The sequence below is a fragment of the Cherax quadricarinatus genome, chromosome 24, assembly GCF_038502225.1.
Source record: "Cherax quadricarinatus isolate ZL_2023a chromosome 24, ASM3850222v1, whole genome shotgun sequence".
NCBI lineage: Eukaryota > Metazoa > Arthropoda > Malacostraca > Decapoda > Parastacidae > Cherax > Cherax quadricarinatus.
This window is the reverse complement of record NC_091315.1, coordinates 35,033,077-35,053,341: the sequence shown is the minus strand read 5'-3', so window position 1 is coordinate 35,053,341 and position 20,265 is coordinate 35,033,077. Positions and strand designations below refer to the sequence as shown.

Genomic DNA, 20,265 nt, shown 5'->3' with positions numbered 1-20,265 from the left:
TTCTAAATGTTTTTAGAAAAAATCCGTATATGTATAACAATTTGACCAAAATACTATACTGTACTATAAGACAGCTCATATTATGCAGTGCACAGGGTTAATAGACCAAACAGTTAGATAAACATTTCTTTCAGTAGGTTGGTGTTTCTTACATATTTGCATTCCAGATTTAGTCTATCTGGTGTATGACACTTAACATGGTTAGAGCAAGAGGTAACTGTTTACCTGACTCAAGGTAATTATTTGAGAGATTACATTAATTTCAGTTTTAAGGAATCAAGTCTTGCTGTTGTGTTGTTGTAAAGGTGAATTGCTGCCATACTGTTGCTCTTATGGTTGATAAGATTAGATATGCTTCATTCAAGATAAATGCAGAGTATTATACATTGTCATAAATTTTTACAGTGGTGATTTGCTCACAATAGTTCCTAACCTAACAACATAAATATGCACAGCATTTCAGACCATTAAAATCTAATACTATTAAGGGCTTTGATTAAGCAGTAGTAATGATGATAACTAATGATAATTGTGAAATATATACAGCATTAGCAGCAGAAATGAGACTAACCTTAATGCAGTGATAAAGACTGTAGGGACATATTAATAATCTTCTTTTATATGCATAACAAACAATCACTTCAAATAATTGTACAGGTAATGAACATTTTTATATTTATTTAACTAGAAAATTGGATATTTTTCACTGCACTAAGAGCAACATGAACCTTTGAGAAAGAGGAAATTGTTGCCATTTTTTTATTTGCTTCTTAGATTATTTATTAGAACAAAGACTAAAAAGGAACAGCACGATGACTGGACCAATATGCAAATAACCCGCATATAGGAGAATGAAACTTGCAATGTTTTGGTCCAACTTGAACGATTAACTAGTTAATGATCCAAATACATATAGGTGAGTACACTCCCCTACCTACTTACATAAAAAGATTGGGTTATGTTGCATAAATCTATCTATAAAAATGTAAATTTGACCACAAGTACACAAATTAAAAAATGTGCTGTCATAATTAAAAAATGAGATCAGGGAAAAATAGGAAGCATCCAAATTTGAGCATTTACCTCATTTGGTGTGAGAATGGTCTGTGCATTCATTATGCAATTCTCTTTACTTTTTTGTGTTTCTTAATGGTTTTTATTTCTGTAGTATTTGATAAACAATGTAGGAGGCCTAGTTTGAAACCAAGCCTCAGGACTGATGCTCATCATAAGGGATGTAGCAGGTAGAAACTAGGCTTGAGGTAAGATTTTAAATGTGATACAGTTGTTATAACAATAGGAATAATAAAATTAGAGGGGGATATTAGAGTTTATAAAAGCTTGAAGATTGCCTGTACTTGTCTTATCGTTTCAATTCCTGCTGATAAGATAGCACTAAAGCTGCTTCTGTAGTACTATTACACATTCATATTCTATACATGTATGTTCATCCGATTTGATATACTATATATATAATTTTTTTTTTTTTTACACTTCGGCCTTTTCCCACTGTGGCAGGGTGACACAAAAAGAAAGAAAAAAAACTTTCATCATTCAACACAATCACTGTCTTTACAGAGGCACTCAGATTCGATAGTTTAGACATCCTCCAAACTGCCAATATCCTACCCCCCCTCCCCCCTTGAAAGTGCAAGCATTGTACTTCCCATTTCCAAGACTCAAGTCCAGCTAACCGGTTTCCCTGAATCCCTTCACAAAATATTACTCTGTTCACACTCCAACAGCTTATCAGGCCCCAAAAACCATTTCTCTCCATTCACTCCTAACTTGCTCATGCACGCTTGCTGGAAGTCCAAGCCCCTTGCCCACAAAGCCTCCTTTACCCCCTCCCTCCAACCTTTTTGGGGACGACCCCTATCCCGCCTTTCTTCCCCAACAGATTTATACTCTCTCCAAATCATTCTACTTTGTTCCATTCTCTCTAAATGACCAAACCACCCCAACAACCCCTCTTCAGCCCTGACTAATACTTTTAGTAACTCCACTCCTCCAAATTTCCACACTACAAATTCTCTGCATAATATTTACACCACACATTGCCCTTAGACACGACATCTCCACTGCCTCCAGCCGCCACCTCGCTGCAGCATTTACAACCCGTGCTTCACACCCATTCATTCACATATAATCACTGTCTTTGCAGAGATGCCCAGATATGACAGTTTAGATGTCACTCCAAACAGCCAATATCCCAAACCCTTTCTTTAAAGTGCAGGCATTGTATTTTCCACCTCCAGAACTTGAGTTCTGGAGGTGGAAAATACAATGCCTAACAGGTTTCCCTGAATCCCTTCAAAAAATATTACCCTGCTCACACTCCAACAGCACATCAGGACCCAAAAAATCACGTGTCTCCATTCACTCCTATATAACATGCTCACACATGCCTGCTGCATGTCCAGGCCCCTTGCACACAAAACCTCTTTTAGCTCCCCTCTATCCTTTCCTAGGACAACCCCTACCCCTCCCTCCCCTCCACTTCAGATTTATACACACTCCAAGTCATCCTATTTTCCTTCACCCTCTCTAAATGACCAAATCACCTCAAGAATTCTTCAGCCCTCTGAATAATACTTTTATGAACTCCACACCTCTTAATTTCCACATTATGAATTCTCTGCACAATATTTACACCACATATTGCCCTTAGACATGACATCTCTATTGCCTCCAGCCTCCTCCTCGCTGCAGCATTCACAACCCATGCTTCACACCCATATAAGAGTGTTGGTACCACTATACTGTACTTTCGTACATCCCCTTCTTTGCCGCCATGGATAGCACTTTTTGTCTCCAGATACCTCAATGCACCACTCACCCATTTACCTTCAGAAACCCATCCACTGACCAATCTACTCCCAAATATCTGAACACATTCACTTCTTCCATACTCTCTCCCTCCAATGTGATGTCCAGTTTTTCTTTAGCTAACTCATTCGATACCCTCATCACCTTACTCTTATCTATGTTCACTTTCAACTTTCTTCCTTTACACACCCTCCCAAACTCAGTTAACCTGTGCAACTTCTCTTTAGAATCTCCCAAAAGCACAGTATCATCAGCAAACTCCCATTCTGTATTTGATTCTCCATAATTTAATCTCGCCCCTCTCCCCAACACCCTAGTATATTTACTTTTTACAACCCCATCTATAAATATGTTAAACAACCATGGTGATATTACACATCCCTGTCTAAGGCCTACTATTACTGGAAAGTAATGTCCCTCCTAAACACCCTAACCTGAGCCTCACTATCCTCACAAAAATTCTTACATCATTTAGTATCTTACTACTTGTTCCATACACTTGCAACATCTGCCACATTGCTCCCCTATCCACCCTGTCATATGCCTTTTCTAATCCATAAATGCAGTGAAAACTTCCCTACCTTTATCTAAATATTGTTCACTTATATGCTTGAATGTAAATTACTTGGTCTACACATCCCAAAACAAAATATGAGTGTCACCATTTGATTTATTTAACCTTTGAACTTTGTTAGTGGTCTAATTTGCTGAGTTGCCCATGAAAGTTAAAAGAAAGGTTTAATGTTTTGGAAAATTAATCCATTGTGCAATAGGAAAGATATAAAGCATTGAAATTGTAAGAAAAGTTGTAATTTACTTAGTTTTTTTTTTTTTTTAACTTCTAATGATATAATTCTGTACTGATAGGTAGATTTGTTAAGTATTAATGTATACTTCTGTTATTGTACCAAGTCTGTGTGCATGTATGCAGCTTTGGTATCTTATGTTACTTAGAATGAAGTACATATTGTATAGTTGAGATGCAGTAGAGTATTAATTGTATGTTTGCTCTTCTAGAAATGAAGTAAAGTACAGTACTGTATGGTTGAGATGTGGTAGATTATGTATCGGACAGTTTCACTGTTCCACTGGCAATGATAATGGCTTGCCTTGAAAAGAATGTTTATGCTAGAGTTCATATGAGAGAGTAGTTGCTGTTCACTTATGCCTTTAATTTATAAAGTTTGTATACTTACCGCATTTGCTTGGCATTTTATGTGGCAAGCATGTACCACAGTTAATTTCAGTATCTATATTTTCATCTCATCAGTGGTGATGTAATCTTAAAACTAAGAAAGACATGTTATAGAAGATAGTGTTGCAGGTGATGCTAGAAACAGTAGTGGCAGTGTGCCAGGAATTTGGGGATACTTAAACAATTGCAGCATTAGTACCCATGTGTCTCGCCTACCTGCAGGGTCAGCTGTCTAAATGACCATAGCTTTCAGTACTCATTGCAACAATAAATTGTCAGCTGTCTTAATTTATTTAATGTTTTTAACCCTTAAACTGTCCAAGCAGATCTACGTTCACATGCATAGTGCTCCAAAAGTAGATCTATGTTTTTTTTTACATATTTTCAAATATAACAAAAAAAAAAAGTACATCAAAGTTTTTTTTACACTTTTTCAAATGTAAAAAAAGAAAAGAAGATCTACTTTTTTTACATACTTTCAAATGTTGAAAAAACGTAAAGCTACGTTTGGACAGTTTAAGGGTTAAATTGAGGAAATTGCCTATGTTTGCTCTTACATGGCTGGCTTTAATATTTTGGTTTTAACATTTTTTTTTTTTTTATTTATTATCACACTGGCCGATTCCCACCAAGGCAGGGTGGCCCGAAAAAGAAAAACTTTCACCATCATTCACTCCATCACTGTCTTGCCAGAAGGGTGCTTTACACTACAGTTTTTAAACTGCAACATTAACACCCCTCCTTCAGAGTGCAGGCACTGTACTTCCCATCTCCAGGACTCAAGTCCGGCCTGCCGGTTTCCCTGAACCCCTTCATAAATGTTACTTTGCTCACACTCCAACAGCACGTCAAGTATTAAAAACCATTTGTCTCCATTCACTCCTATCAAACACGCTCACGCATGCCTGCTGGAAGTCCAAGCCCCTCGCACACAAAACCTCCTTTACCCCCTCTCTCCAACCTTTCCTAGGCCGACCCCTACCCCGCCTTCCTTCCACTACAGACTGATACACTCTTGAAGTCATTCTGTTTCGCTCCATTCTCTCTACATGTCCGAACCACCTCAACAACCCTTCCTCAGCCCTCTGGACAACAGTTTTGGTAATCCCGCACCTCCTCCTAACTTCCAAACTACGAATTCTCTGCATTATATTCACACCACACATTGCCCTCAGACATGACATATTCGTTAAAATTGTCATTGCCTTTCCCAATCTGGCATAACATGTAAGGGTTTGGCAATTTTTGTGACATACTATATATACTACACTTTGTAATTCTCTTTATATGCAGTAACTATATTTCTCCCAGTAATCTGCAGTACGCAGTATAAATTCACTTATATGCTGTCACCCAAGCGCCACTTCATTTTTAACCATATCTCCTTAAATATCACTCCAAACTGGTTCACATTGACATAAAGCATTGCAGTAGGTCTACTGGTCAGTACTAGACGAGTCCTACAAGTTCAAACCTTGCTTGTGGTATGATTTTTCTGTCATTCATACACAACTATGTATTGCCTTGAGCTTATCAATGTTAAGTAATTTTAAGCTTTATTCGTAACTGTACACAATTTTAATATGTACACTTTGGCACCTTTCATTTAATACATACATATTTTTCAGTTATAATACAGTGCAGTAAAGTTGTTTCTACAAATTTGAGGGTTTTCCTGCTTGCTGATTTTGACCCGTAAAGGGGTTAAAATATATACGTTTTTACCGCTAGTGCCCCAAACGTACATATGTTTTATTTGTCATACATTCAACATTGCCACGATAAGCCTGAGTCACCTAGACATGAGAGAATGGGTGTGTGCACTCACTGTGCGCCATATTAAAATAATAGGGGATGCCTGGGTACCATATGCTCTTTTTTCCTATTAAGAAAACAACGATTTTTTTTTTTCTCAAAAAACTTGGGGCCACTACGGGAGAGAACGTATATATAATTTTGGACCATTTACAGGTTAATTATATGACATTTTTACTGATGAGCAACCTGGGAATAGTTTTAATTTTCCATGGGCTCTCTGGCATTACCCATTTTTTTCAGGCTTGGCACATGACCCATTAGTTAAATTCTACCTCTAAGATTTCTTTCAAATTGTATTCACTGGATCAGTAGAGCCAGTGAAAACAATTTGAATGAAATACAAAATGAAGGAATCATAATTTGAATGAAACACAGTTTGAATGAAAATGAAATAGAAAATGAACCCAAATCTGAAAAAAAATCTGCTGATATAATTATCTGTTTTTCGCTGGTTTTCCTCTTGTGTCATCACCCCGTTCCCTTCCCCAAATAGTTTGATTAATAACATATATTGCTGTTAGATAACTTGTTTATGCTAACTTAATCAGAATAGTGCCAATGCTTGGAGCTCGGAAAAATATGTGTATTTGTAATGGGAAGTAACATGTTTTGTAGGTTATCATTGTGTAGACGGAGAATGGGGAGGGTGACCTTCATGCTATATATAGAATTACTTGTCACTTTTCTTCCGGGATATCCTTTTCTTATGCCATGTTAAACCTAGTTGATTGCACAACTAAACAGTTGTTATACAGTATTTTGCCTACTGTATTATAGCTGTATGATTTGTATGTATGTTTGTGTGCCGTTAAACATAACAACATTGATTCGTTGTGCACAAAATTTCAAAAGTGAGATGTTAATTCGACATGCATGGAGTGTTGTCTCTTTATAGCGAGTGAGGGAGATGTGTATAGCAGTAGTTGTGAGGGAGAAGGTTTGGCGACTAGCACAGCAGTTTGGTGTGTCTCCCCAGCTATATTTACCCACTCACACCAACTCCACAGAATGCCACCTCGTCAAGTTTAGTTCTCACTTCTATAAATGCCTAACAAAGATCAGTATTATATGTGTCCTTTTTTTAGCTAATGTCAAATAAAGAGATTAGAATAATTAGTGGTATTATTATAGTTTCAATGTTGTTGTGAATATTTCACATTTTTTACACGATTTTAAGGGTACCTGTATGCCAGATATTTCTACCAGACAGTATCTCGATATCATACTGTTTTGTATTGTATTATTATAATCAATACCAAATGCTAAACTATATTGTATTGTACTTATAAAATGTTATTTAGTTATTGCTTTTTCCAATGTTCCTGAGGTTTTTAAGTAAGTTTATTCAGGTATACACAAATATAGCAGCATATGTATAGAGAACCTAGGTTAACCCAAAAAAGGCAGACAAAGTGACTTATTTCCATTGGGGTCCTTGTGATAAGTATTATTTACATTTAAAATTTAAAAACAGGTAAGTATTTAACTATGTAAAAATGGTTACAATAAAAGAATTTATACTGGGGGAGAGGTAAAATTAGCTATTTTCATTGACACTAAAGATAGAATCAGATTATAGTACATATATGTATATATGTTAGATATACAAGAAATCATTCTCCTCCCTTAGGCTCTTTTCTTAAATTGGCTCATGCTATGTCAGGCTTTGACATGTGCAGGCAGTCTATTCCACTCTTTCATCACTGTACAGAAAAATGATTTTGAAGCCTGACCACTGACTCTAGGCTGCAAAGTTTTTCTCCCTTTCCCTAGTTCTGTAATTGCTTTGGTTCCCAGCCTTAACAAAATTGGCAAAGGACATTGGTTGTGAGCAATTTTATAAACATATTTTAGCTTTAGTTGTTTTACTGTCTTCAACATTCAGCATATCCAGTTGTTGTAATTCATTCTGGCCTACATGCTCTCTTAGACCCAGGTCCAGAATGAATCTCACCATTTTGTTCTGGATGATTTGTAGCTTATCTTTCTTTTGTTGTTGTTGTTGTTGTTAAGGCAGAATGCCATGATGAGCAAGAATAGTCAATAATGTGTACATTGTATGAGAGCTAGATATAGGGTCCTGCGAGCCTCCGCTGGTGGACGCTGTGCCTGTCTATAGAGGAACTTTAGTCTGGCATTCGCTTTCTTTACTACACTGCTCCCTATTAGTTCTCCTGGCATGCTTGGGTTAAAGGGGATTCCCAGATATGTATTAAAATGAGCATGGCTATGAGAGTTAATGGTAAATAGCAGTGTAAGCAACATCAGACTGGAGTAAAGGAATATGAACACGTTAAATGAATTATGATATTTGAGAGGGGGATGTATCTGCAGGTGGGTCTGTGAAGAAAAAATGAATCGTAAAATAGATGAAGGAAATAAAGTAGCTATGGTGTTGAGGTGTCTGTAAAAACAGAGTTTATCAATGGATATAAAAAAATAATGTATAATAGTAGTGGTACCAACATTTTTGTATAGGTGTGAGGTATGAAAACATTTGGAGGCAGTAAGGAATTGTTTGTTCTAATGGGTGGTGTGAATTATTATGCAGAGAATAAGTTAATTAGAACACGGTGTGGTTGTATGATAAGAACTCTTCAGGGAGGGGAAAGGGGCTGTTGATATGGTTTAATAATTCAAATGGGACAAGATATATTGTCTAAGAGAGAGTATAAATGTGGGATGGATGGAAGAAGGTGCAGGAAAATGCTCTAGGATTACAGTACTGCACTGATGTATATTTAGCTTATGTTGATATTATATAGTGTATCGTCATCAAATTGACATTTAGGTTGTATGATTTAAAAACCAAATATGTATGGATTTTTCTGCTTGTATCTATCTTGATTTATATTATGGGGTTCGGTACGATAATATGAATAGTGTAATTAATATTAATTCACCTAATGGTTGGTTTTCTAAGACTGCAACTATGAAGTTAAGTGAGTTACCATTGTATAAAAGATATGATTAAGTATGTGAGAAGTAATTTCCTGCAGAAGAATGCATGGAGTTGTGCAAGTTGATAAATTAGACACATGTGCAACTCTTGGGTATCTTTATTGAGGAAATGTTTCACCACAGTGGCTTCATCAGTCCATACAAAGGAAAAACGTAAAGAGCAGGAGGAGAATGAGGTAATCAGTTCCTCAACCTTTGCCACTGTGGGGCAAAATGTTTCCTCAATAAAGATACCTAAGAGTTGCACATGTGTCTAATTTATCAACGTGTCAGTTCTCTGAACCATTCATCTGCAACAGTTGTGCAAGTATTGAAATGTCTGTGGAAGAGAAAATACAGTATACATATTTGCAACGTAGCCAGATGCTAGCAATTGTTAATTGGACAAAGCTAAGTACTGCAGGAGGCCATGTTGAATTAGAAGGCAAGTGTTATTTCACTTGATGTTATGTAATACAGTAGTCAGAAAGCCTGCTAATTGCTTGTTTTTCAGGTTCTCTTCCTTTCTCTCGCAAACACCCACTGGCAAACTGGCTCTCATGCATGCTCACCATCTTTGCTGGTGGTTTATTAGCAAACTTCCTTCTTGGTGAGCCAATCCTTGGTGCTCTGAAAAACAACCAGCAACTTCTTTTGGCTACAGCTGTATGGTAAGTGCACATCATAAGAAATATGAAAATAAATTAAACCAAAGATTTAATTTTTTGAAATTACAGTTACCTAGATAATGTAGTGATTTTGTCTGAAATATGAAAGAACGTTTTTTTTTTTTTTTTTTTTTTTAACCAGACTTTTCTTTAGGTGCTCCATGGCATAAATGGAGAGGAATCAGCCTTGAATGGCAGAAACCATACATAACTAATAATAAGGCCAGTAAGAAGAAATATTTATAGTATGCAATTGCTGTGCATGCGAAGCAGAAAAATTAGTTCCCATCATCAAGTTGTACATTTCAGAAATCACAAAACTTTCATTCAGATATAGATCCTCTTATGCTTGTCTGTCAGGCATTTTCAATCACCTGTAATTGTGTGAAATGATGGAGGCTTGACCCTCCTTCCAAGGATTGAATCCTCACCAGTCTTGATGAGAGCCACGACTGTGATTACTTGACCATGCAAGTTTTCAGCCACAGCTTTACTACTTTGTCTCAGACACTCGCTTTATTCGATGAGCTATCTGCCTATGTACTGATCGTATATGTACAGCCAGTCAAGTGAGCTCAAAGATTTAACTCTAGAGATACTGAGACTAGTACAGTACTTTATGCCTATTATTTCAGCCAGGATTTCAACCTGGTGCTTAAGCTAGAATTTTAATCTGGGATTAGCTTAAATATCATAAAATGCTGAAAAACAAAGAAACCTTTTTTTAAAAGAACATTTTTCAGAATTGAACATACATGAAATTTTTAAAACTATTGTAATCACTGGTCGATGTAATACAGTAAAATTAACCATTAACCCCTTGACTGTCGCAACCCCAAATCCTGACGTGTCTCCTGGTGCCGCAAAATTTCCAAAAAAAAAAAAAAAAAACTATTTTTTCTTATGAAATGATAGAGAATCTTTTCCTAATTGTTATGACACAAAAAGAACGAAATTTGATGAGAAACTGACGGTATTATGCTCTCGCAAACTTTGTGACCTCGGCGACATTTAAGAATCGGCGATTTCGCCCACTTTGAGCCCTATTTTCGGCTAATTCCATTGTTCCAGTTGACCAAACTCATAGCTATTTCTTCAGAACTCCATTCTTTCTATCGATCGAGTACAAGAAACTCCCCATTTACCGATTCCAATAACATGGTCAGAAATTTGCAATTTGGCCAGTTTCACGAAAATTAAAAAATATGACAATTTCAAAATAGGGTCCAGAATGAACAATGTAGACATTTCTGGCTCTTAAATAACATTTTCTTTGTTCATCAGTCACATCTCCAGGCCCCTCTGATATTACTCTTGCTTTCTATTTTGAATTTTTATTCAAAAAAAAAAAAATAGAAGATTTACTTTAATGCAGACTACTGCAATATTGTAATAATTGTATAAATAATGTCAACCCATTCATGACTGCATATTAGAATGGCTACTTGGACATTTATTGGAAAATGACATCATTTGTTTACTTTTGAACATCAGCAAAAATAAAACATTTCCTCTACTTTGAGCTCCTTTTCAAGGTTCTTTTCATAGAAAAACCAATCAAAATCACCTCTATTTCTATAATATGTTTTCCATTCTATCGAATGAGACCAAGAAAACGAGAATACAACCATAAATACATACTACACAAAAATAGACCACAAAGTCGGCATTTTAATTAAAAAAACGGTTGGAGTTTTTTTTCTCATTATGCACTGCGTGCTGCAGGATTTTTTTATATGGTGCACACTGACCACACAGACCCATTCTCTCACATGTGGGCCTACCAGCTTTCTCCTGCTTGATTTGAAGCCGCTAGAACTTATGAGTACGTATATATGTGTCAAAAACGGTGGCTCGTAAGATACTATATATATATATATATATATATATATATATATATATATATATATATATATATATATATATATTATATATATATATATATATATATATATTATATATATATATATATATATATATATATTATATATATATATATATATATTATATATATATATATATATATATATATTATATATATATATATATATATATATATATTATATATATATATATATATATATATATATTATATATATATATATATATATATATTATATATATATATATATATATATATATATATATTATATATATATATATATATATATATATATATATTATATATATATATATATATATATATATATATATTATATATATATATATATATATATATATATATATTATATTTATACATGTGTTGTATATATATATATATATTATATATATATATATATATATATATATATTATATATATATATTATTATGTATATGTATATATTATATCTATATATTATATATATTATATATATATATTATATACATATATTATATATATTATATATATATATTATATATATATATTATATATATATATATATATATATATATATAATATATATATATAATATACAGTGGACCCCCGCATAACGATCACCTCCGAATGCGACCAATTATGTAAGTGTATTTATGTAAGCGCGTTTGTACGTGTATGTTTGGGGGTCTGAAATGGACTAATCTACTTCACAATATTCCTTATGGGAACAAATTCGGTCAGTACTGGCACCTGAACATACTTCTGGAGTGAAAAAATATCGTTAACCGAGGGTCCACTGTATATATATATATAAATATATATATATATATATATATATATATATATATAAATATATATATATATATATATATATATATATATATATGGGCTAATGAGAGCATAGGCAATGGGGTCGAAGAGGTATGGGGTAGGTTTAAAAATGTAGTGTTAGAGTGTTCAGCAGAAGTTTGTGGTTACAGGAAAGTGGGTGCAGGAGGGAAGAGGAGCGATTGGTGGAATGATGATGTAAAGAGAGTAGTAAGGGAGAAAAAGTTAGCATATGAGAAGTTTTTACAAAGTAGAAGTGATGCAAGGAGGGAAGAGTATATGGAGAAAAAGAGAGAAGTTAAGAGAGTGGTGAAGCAATGTAAAAAGAGAGCAAATGAGAGAGTGGGTGAGATGTTATCAACAAATTTTGTTGAAAATAAGAAAAAGTTTTGGAGTGAGATTAACAAGTTAAGAAAGCCTAGAGAACAAATGGATTTGTCAGTTAAAAATAGGAGAGGAGAGTTATTAAATGGAGAGTTAGAGGTATTGGGAAGATGGAAGGAATATTTTGAGGAATTGTTAAATGTTGATGAAGATAGGGAAGCTGTGATTTCGTGTATAGGGCAAGGAGGAATAACATCTTGTAGGAGTGAGGAAGAGCCAGTTGTGAGTGTGGGGGGAAGTTCGTGAGGCAGTAGGTAAAATGAAAGGGGGTAAGGCAGCCGGGATTGATGGGATAAAGATAGAAATGTTAAAAGCAGGTGGGGATATAGTTTTGGAGTGGTTGGTGCAATTATTTAATAAATGTATGGAAGAGGGTAAGGTACCTAGGGATTGGCAGAGAGCATGCATAGTTCCTTTGTATAAAGGCAAAGGGGATAAAAGAGAGTGCAAGAATTATAGGGGGATAAGTCTGTTGAGTGTACCTGGTAAAGTGTATGGTAGAGTTATAATTGAAAGAATTAAGAGTAAGACGGAGAATAGGATAGCAGATGAACAAGGAGGCTTTAGGAAAGGTAGGGGGTGTGTGGACCAGGTGTTTACAGTGAAACATATAAGTGAACAGTATTTAGATAAGGCTAAAGAGGTCTTTGTGGCATTTATGGATTTGGAAAAGGCGTATGACAGGGTGGATAGGGGGGCAATGTGGCAGATGTTGCAAGTGTATGGTGTAGGAGGTAGGTTACTGAAAGCAGTGAAGAGTTTTTACGAGGATAGTGAGGCTCAAGTTAGAGTATGTAGGAAAGAAGGAAATTTTTTCCCAGTAAAAGTAGGCCTTAGACAAGGATGTGTGATGTCACCGTGGTTGTTTAATATATTTATAGATGGGGTTGTAAGAGAAGTAAATGCGAGGGTCTTGGCAAGAGGCGTGGAGTTAAAAGATAAAGAATCACACACAAAGTGGGAGTTGTCACAGCTGCTCTTTGCTGATGACACTGTGCTCTTGGGAGATTCTGAAGAGAAGTTGCAGAGATTGGTGGATGAATTTGGTAGGGTGTGCAAAAGAAGAAAATTAAAGGTGAATACAGGAAAGAGTAAGGTTATGAGGATAACAAAAAGATTAGGTGATGAAAGATTGAATATCAGATTGGAGGGAGAGAGTATGGAGGAGGTGAACGTATTCAGATATTTGGGAGTGGACGTGTCAGCGGATGGGTCTATGAAAGATGAGGTGAATCATAGAATTGATGAGGGAAAAAGAGTGAGTGGTGCACTTAGGAGTCTGTGGAGACAAAGAACTTTGTCCTTGGAGGCAAAGAGGGGAATGTATGAGAGTATAGTTTTACCAACGCTCTTATATGGGTGTGAAGCGTGGGTGATGAATGTTGCAGCGAGGAGAAGGCTGGAGGCAGTGGAGATGTCATGTCTGAGGGCAATGTGTGGTGTGAATATAATGCAGAGAATTCGTAGTTTGGAAGTTAGGAGGAGGTGCGGGATTACCAAAACTGTTGTCCAGAGGGCTGAGGAAGGGTTGTTGAGGTGGTTCGGACATGTAGAGAGAATGGAGCGAAACAGAATGACTTCAAGAGTGTATCAGTCTGTAGTGGAAGGAAGGCGGGGTAGGGGTCGGCCTAGGAAGGGTTGGAGGGAGGGGGTAAAGGAGGTTTTGTGTGCGAGGGGCTTGGACTTCCAGCAGGCATGCGTGAGCATGTTTGATAGGAGTGAATGGAGACAAATGGTTTTTAATACTTGACGTGCTGTTGGAGTGTGAGCAAAGTAACATTTATGAAGGGATTCAGGGAAACCGGCAGGCCGGACTTGAGTCCTGGAGATGGGAAGTACAGTGCCTGCACTCTGAAGGAGGGGTGTTAATGTTGCAGTTTAAAAACTGTAGTGTAAAGCACCCTTCTGGCAAGACAGTGATGGAGTGAATGATGGTGAAAGTTTTTCTTTTTCGGGCCACCCTGCCTTGGTGGGAATCGGCCGGTGTGATAATAAAAAAAAAAAAAAATATATATATATATATATATATATATATATATATATATATATATATATATATATATATGTATGTATGTATGTATGTATGTATGTATGTATGTATGTATGTATGTATGTATGTATGTATGTATGTATGTCGGACTTGAGTCCTGGAAATGGGAAGTACAATGCCTGCACTTTAAAGGAGGGGTTTGGGATATTGACAGTTTGGAGGGATATGTTGTGTATCTTTATATGTGTATGCTTCTAGACTGTTGTATTCTGAGCACCTCTGCAAAAACTGATAATGTGCGAGTGTGGTGAAAGTAGTAGGTTGGTAGACAGCAACCACCCAGGGAAGTACTACCGTCCTGCCAGATGACTGTGAAACAAAAACCTGTAACTGTTTTGCATGATGGTAGGATTGCTGGTTTTCTTTTTCTGTCTCATAAACACGCTAAGATAACAGGGATATCTTGCTACTCCTACTTACACTTTGGTCACACTTCACAGACACGCACATGCATATATATATATACATACATCTAGGTTTTTCTCCTTTTTCTAAATAGCTCTTGTTCTTTTTTATTTCTTCTATTGTCCATGGGGAAGTGGAAAAGAATCTTTCCTCCGTAAGCCATGCGTGTCGTATGAGGCGACTAAAATGCCGGGAGCAATGGGCTAGTAACCCCTTCTCCTGTATACAATTACTAAAAAAGAGAAGAAGAAAAATTTTATAAAACTGGGTTGCTTAAATGTGCGTGGATGTAGTGCGGATGACAAGAAACAGATGATTGCTGATGTTATGAATGAAAAGAAGTTGGATGTCCTGGCCCTAAGCGAAACAAAGCTGAAGGGGGTAGGAGAGTTTCAGTGGGGGGAAATAAATGGGATTAAATCTGGAGTATCTGAGAGAGTTAGAGCAAAGGAAGGGGTAGCAGTAATGTTAAATGATCAGTTATGGAAGGAGAAAAGAGAATATGAATGTGTAAATTCAAGAATTATGTGGATTAAAGTAAAGGTTGGATGCGAGAAGTGGGTCATAATAAGCGTGTATGCACCTGGAGAAGAGAGGAATGCAGAGGAGAGAGAGAGATTTTGGGAGATGTTAAGTGAATGTATAGGAGCCTTTGAACCAAGTGAGAGAGTAATTGTGGTAGGGGACTTGAATGCTAAAGTAGGAGAAACTTTTAGAGAGGGTGTGGTAGGTAAGTTTGGGGTGCCAGGTGTAAATGATAATGGGAGCCCTTTGATTGAACTTTGTATAGAAAGGGGTTTAGTTATAGGTAATACATATTTTAAGAAAAAGAGGATAAATAAGTATACAAGATATGATGTAGGGCGAAATGACAGTAGTTTGTTGGATTATGTATTGGTAGATAAAAGACTGTTGAGTAGACTTCAGGATGTACATGTTTATAGAGGGGCCACAGATATATCAGATCACTTTCTAGTTGTAGCTACACTGAGAGTAAAAGGTAGATGGGATACAAGGAGAATAGAAGCATCAGGGAAGAGAGAGGTGAAGGTTTATAAACTAAAAGAGGAGGCAGTTAGGGTAAGATATAAACAGCTATTGGAGGATAGATGGGCTAATGAGAGCATAGGCAATGGGGTCGAAGAGGTATGGGGTAGGTTTAAAAATGTAGTGTTAGAGTGTTCAGCAGAAGTTTGTGGTTACAGGAAAGTGGGTGCAGGAGGGAAGAGGAGCGATTGGTGGAATGATGATGTAAAGAGAGTAGTAAGGGAGAAAAAGTTAGCATATGAGAAGTTTTTACAAAGTAGAAGTGATGCAAGGAGGGAAGAGTATATGGAGAAAAAGAGAGAAGTTAAGAGAGTGGTGAAGCAATGTAAAAAGAGAGCAAATGAGAGAGTGGGTGAGATGTTATCAACAAATTTTGTTGAAAATAAGAAAAAGTTTTGGAGTGAGATTAACAAGTTAAGAAAGCCTAGAGAACAAATGGATTTGTCAGTTAAAAATAGGAGAGGAGAGTTATTAAATGGAGAGTTAGAGGTATTGGGAAGATGGAGGGAATATTTTGAGGAATTGTTAAATGTTGATGAAGATAGGGAAGCTGTGATTTCGTGTATAGGGCAAGGAGGAATAACATCTTGTAGGAGTGAGGAAGAGCCAGTTGTGAGTGTGGGGGAAGTTCGTGAGGCAGTAGGTAAAATGAAAGGGGGTAAGGCAGCCGGGATTGATGGGATAAAGATAGAAATGTTAAAAGCAGGTGGGGATATAGTTTTGGAGTGGTTGGTGCAATTATTTAATAAATGTATGGAAGAGGGTAAGGTACCTAGGGATTGGCAGAGAGCATGCATAGTTCCTTTGTATAAAGGCAAAGGGGACAAAAGAGAGTGCAAAAATTATAGGGGGATAAGTCTGTTGAGTGTACCTGGTAAAGTGTATGGTAGAGTTATAATTGAAAGAATTAAGAGTAAGACGGAGAATAGGATAGCAGATGAACAAGGAGGCTTTAGGAAAGGTAGGGGGTGTGTGGACCAGGTGTTTACAGTGAAACATATAAGTGAACAGTATTTAGATAAGGCTAAAGAGGTCTTTGTGGCATTTATGGATTTGGAAAAGGCGTATGACAGGGTGGATAGGGGGGCAATGTGGCAGATGTTGCAAGTGTATGGTGTAGGAGGTAGGTTACTGAAAGCAGTGAAGAGTTTTTACGAGGATAGTGAGGCTCAAGTTAGAGTATGTAGGAAAGAGGGAAATTTTTTCCCAGTAAAAGTAGGCCTTAGACAAGGATGTGTGATGTCACCGTGGTTGTTTAATATATTTATAGATGGGGTTGTAAGAGAAGTAAATGCGAGGGTCTTGGCAAGAGGCGTGGAGTTAAAAGATAAAGAATCACACACAAAGTGGGAGTTGTCACAGCTGCTCTTTGCTGATGACACTGTGCTCTTGGGAGATTCTGAAGAGAAGTTGCAGAGATTGGTGGATGAATTTGGTAGGGTGTGCAAAAGAAGAAAATTAAAGGTGAATACAGGAAAGAGTAAGGTTATGAGGATAACAAAAAGATTAGGTGATGAAAGATTGAATATCAGATTGGAGGGAGAGAGTATGGAGGAGGTGAACGTATTCAGATATTTGGGAGTGGACGTGTCAGCGGATGGGTCTATGAAAGATGAGGTGAATCATAGAATTGATGAGGGAAAAAGAGTGAGTGGTGCACTTAGGAGTCTGTGGAGACAAAGAACTTTGTCCTTGGAGGCAAAGAGGGGAATGTATGAGAGTATAGTTTTACCAACGCTCTTATATGGGTGTGAAGCGTGGGTGATGAATGTTGCAGCGAGGAGAAGGCTGGAGGCAGTGGAGATGTCGTGTCTGAGGGCAATGTGTGGTGTGAATATAATGCAGAGAATTCGTAGTTTGGAAGTTAGGAGGAGGTGCGGGATTACCAAAACTGTTGTCCAGAGGGCTGAGGAAGGGTTGTTGAGGTGGTTCGGACATGTAGAGAGAATGGAGCGAAACAGAATGACTTCAAGAGTGTATCAGTCTGTAGTGGAAGGAAGGCGGGGTAGGGGTCGGCCTAGGAAGGGTTGGAGGGAGGGGGTAAAGGAGGTTTTGTGTGCGAGGGGCTTCGACTTCCAGCAGGCATGCGTGAGCGTGTTTGATAGGAGTGAATGGAGACAAATGGTTTTTAATACTTGACGTGCTGTTGGAGTGTGAGCAAAGTAACATTTATGAAGGGATTCAGGGAAACCGGCAGGCCGGACTTGAGTCCTGGAGATGGGAAGTACAGTGCCTGCACTCTGAAGGAGGGGTGTTAATGTTGCAGTTTAAAAACTGTAGTGTAAAGCACCCTTCTGGCAAGACAGTGATGGAGTGAATGATGGTGAAAGTTTTTCTTTTTCGGGCCACCCTGCCTTGGTGGGAATCGGCCAGTGTGATAATAAAAAAAAAAAAAAAAAAACATTTTAGTCGCCTCTTACAACACGCATGGCTTACGGAGGAAGAATTCTGTTCCACTTCCCCATGGAGGTAAGAGGAAATAAACAAGAACAAGAACTAGAAAGAAAATAGAAGAAAACCCAAAGGGGTGTGTATATATATGCTTGTACATGTATGTGTAGTGTGACCTAAGTGTAAGTAGAAGTAACAAGACGTACCTGAAATCTTGCATGTGTACGAGACAGAAAAAAAAGACACCAGCAATCCTACCATCGTGTAAAACAATTACAGGCTTCAGTTTTACACTCACCTGGCAGAACGGTAGTACCTCCCTGGGCGGTTGCTGTCTACCAACCTACTACCTATAATATATATATATATATATAAACATACACACACACACACACACACACACACACACACACACACACACACACACACACACACACACACACACACACACACACACACACACACACACACACGACCAAAACAGTCAAAGGGTTAATTGAAAATATAAAGAAAGAATATCTACATCTGGGTTAGGAGCTATCAACAAATTTTACTGAGAATGAGAAAAAAATTTGGAGTGAGATAAATAGGTTAAGAAAGCCTAGGAACCCTAACGAATGGATTTCACAGTTAAAAACAGAATAGGGACATTAGTAGATGGGGAGTTGGAGGTATTGGGAAGATGGCAGGAATATTTTGGGAAACTGTTAAAAGTCACTATCATGCCCCAGCATGATAGTGACTTGTGCTTAGCAAACCAAAATTGTAATTACACATTGTAAATTTTACAAAGAAATAAACCTTTATCCTTATCTATATATTGATGGAGTTGTAAAAGAAGTCAGTGCTAGGGTGTTGGGGAGAGGGGTGGGATTAAATGCAAAATGGGAGTTGTCATGGTTATATTTTGCTGATGATACTGTGCTTTTGGAAGTTTGTAAAGAGAAGTTGCAAAGGTTAGTGGACAAGTTTGGGAGGGTGTGTTAAGAAAATTGAAAGTGAATGCAGATAACAGTAAGGTGATGAGGGTATCAAATGAGTTAGGTAAAGAAAATTGCAAAAAAATTGGAAAAATTGGAAGTGAATGTGCTCAGATATTTGGGAGTAGAGTTGTCAGCAGATGGGTTTATGAAGGACGAGGTTAACCATAGAATTTATGAAGGAAAAAAGGTGAGTGGTGCATTGAGGTTTCTGTGGAGACAAAAAATGTTATCCCTGGAGTCTGAGAAGGGAATGTACAGGAGTATAGTGGTACCAACACTCTTATTTGGGTGTGAAGCATGGGTTGTGAATGCTGCAGCAAGGATGAGGCTGGAAGCAGTGGACATGTCAATATTATGCAGTGAATTCATAGTGTGGAAATTATGAGGTGTTATTGAGGTGATTTGGTCATTTAGAGAGGATGGAGCAAAATAGAATGACTTGGTATAGTGGCCTGGTGGCTAAAGCTCCCACTTCACACATGGAGGGTAGAAACATTTTGACGCGTTTCCTTGCACCTGTTGTCCTGTTCGCCTAGCAGCAAATAGGTACCTGGGTGTTAGTCGACTAATGTGGGTTGCATCCTGGGGGACAAGATTAAGTACCCCAATGGAAATAAGTTAGACAGTCCTCGATGACGCACTGACTTTCTTGGGTTATCCTGGGTGGCTAACCCTCCGGGGTTAAAAATCCAAAGAAAATCTTATCTCTTATAAATCTGTAGTGGATGGGAGGAGAGGTAGGGGTTGTCCTAGGAAAGGATGGAGGGAGGGGGTGAAAGAGGTTTTGTGTGCTAGGCTCTTGGACATGCAACAGGCATGTGTGAGCATGTTAAATAAGGGTGAATGG

The 20,265-nt window shown here is 37.2% G+C and overlaps 1 protein-coding gene across 2 annotated transcripts in view; it reads left to right on the top strand.

The window, feature by feature from the left end:
- Positions 1-20,265, top strand: part of LOC128690918 (trimeric intracellular cation channel type 1B.1) — a 37,959-nt gene that overhangs the window by 3,463 nt on the left and 14,231 nt on the right. For both annotated transcript variants that reach the window (XR_011392384.1, XM_070088347.1), the window contains exon 2: positions 9,297-9,453. Coding sequence is in view for 1 of the 2 variants with exons in the window: in XM_070088347.1 (XP_069944448.1) it covers positions 9,297-9,453 (157 nt within the window). In the remaining variant the exon portion in view is untranslated. The remainder of the gene's footprint in view (positions 1-9,296; positions 9,454-20,265) is intronic.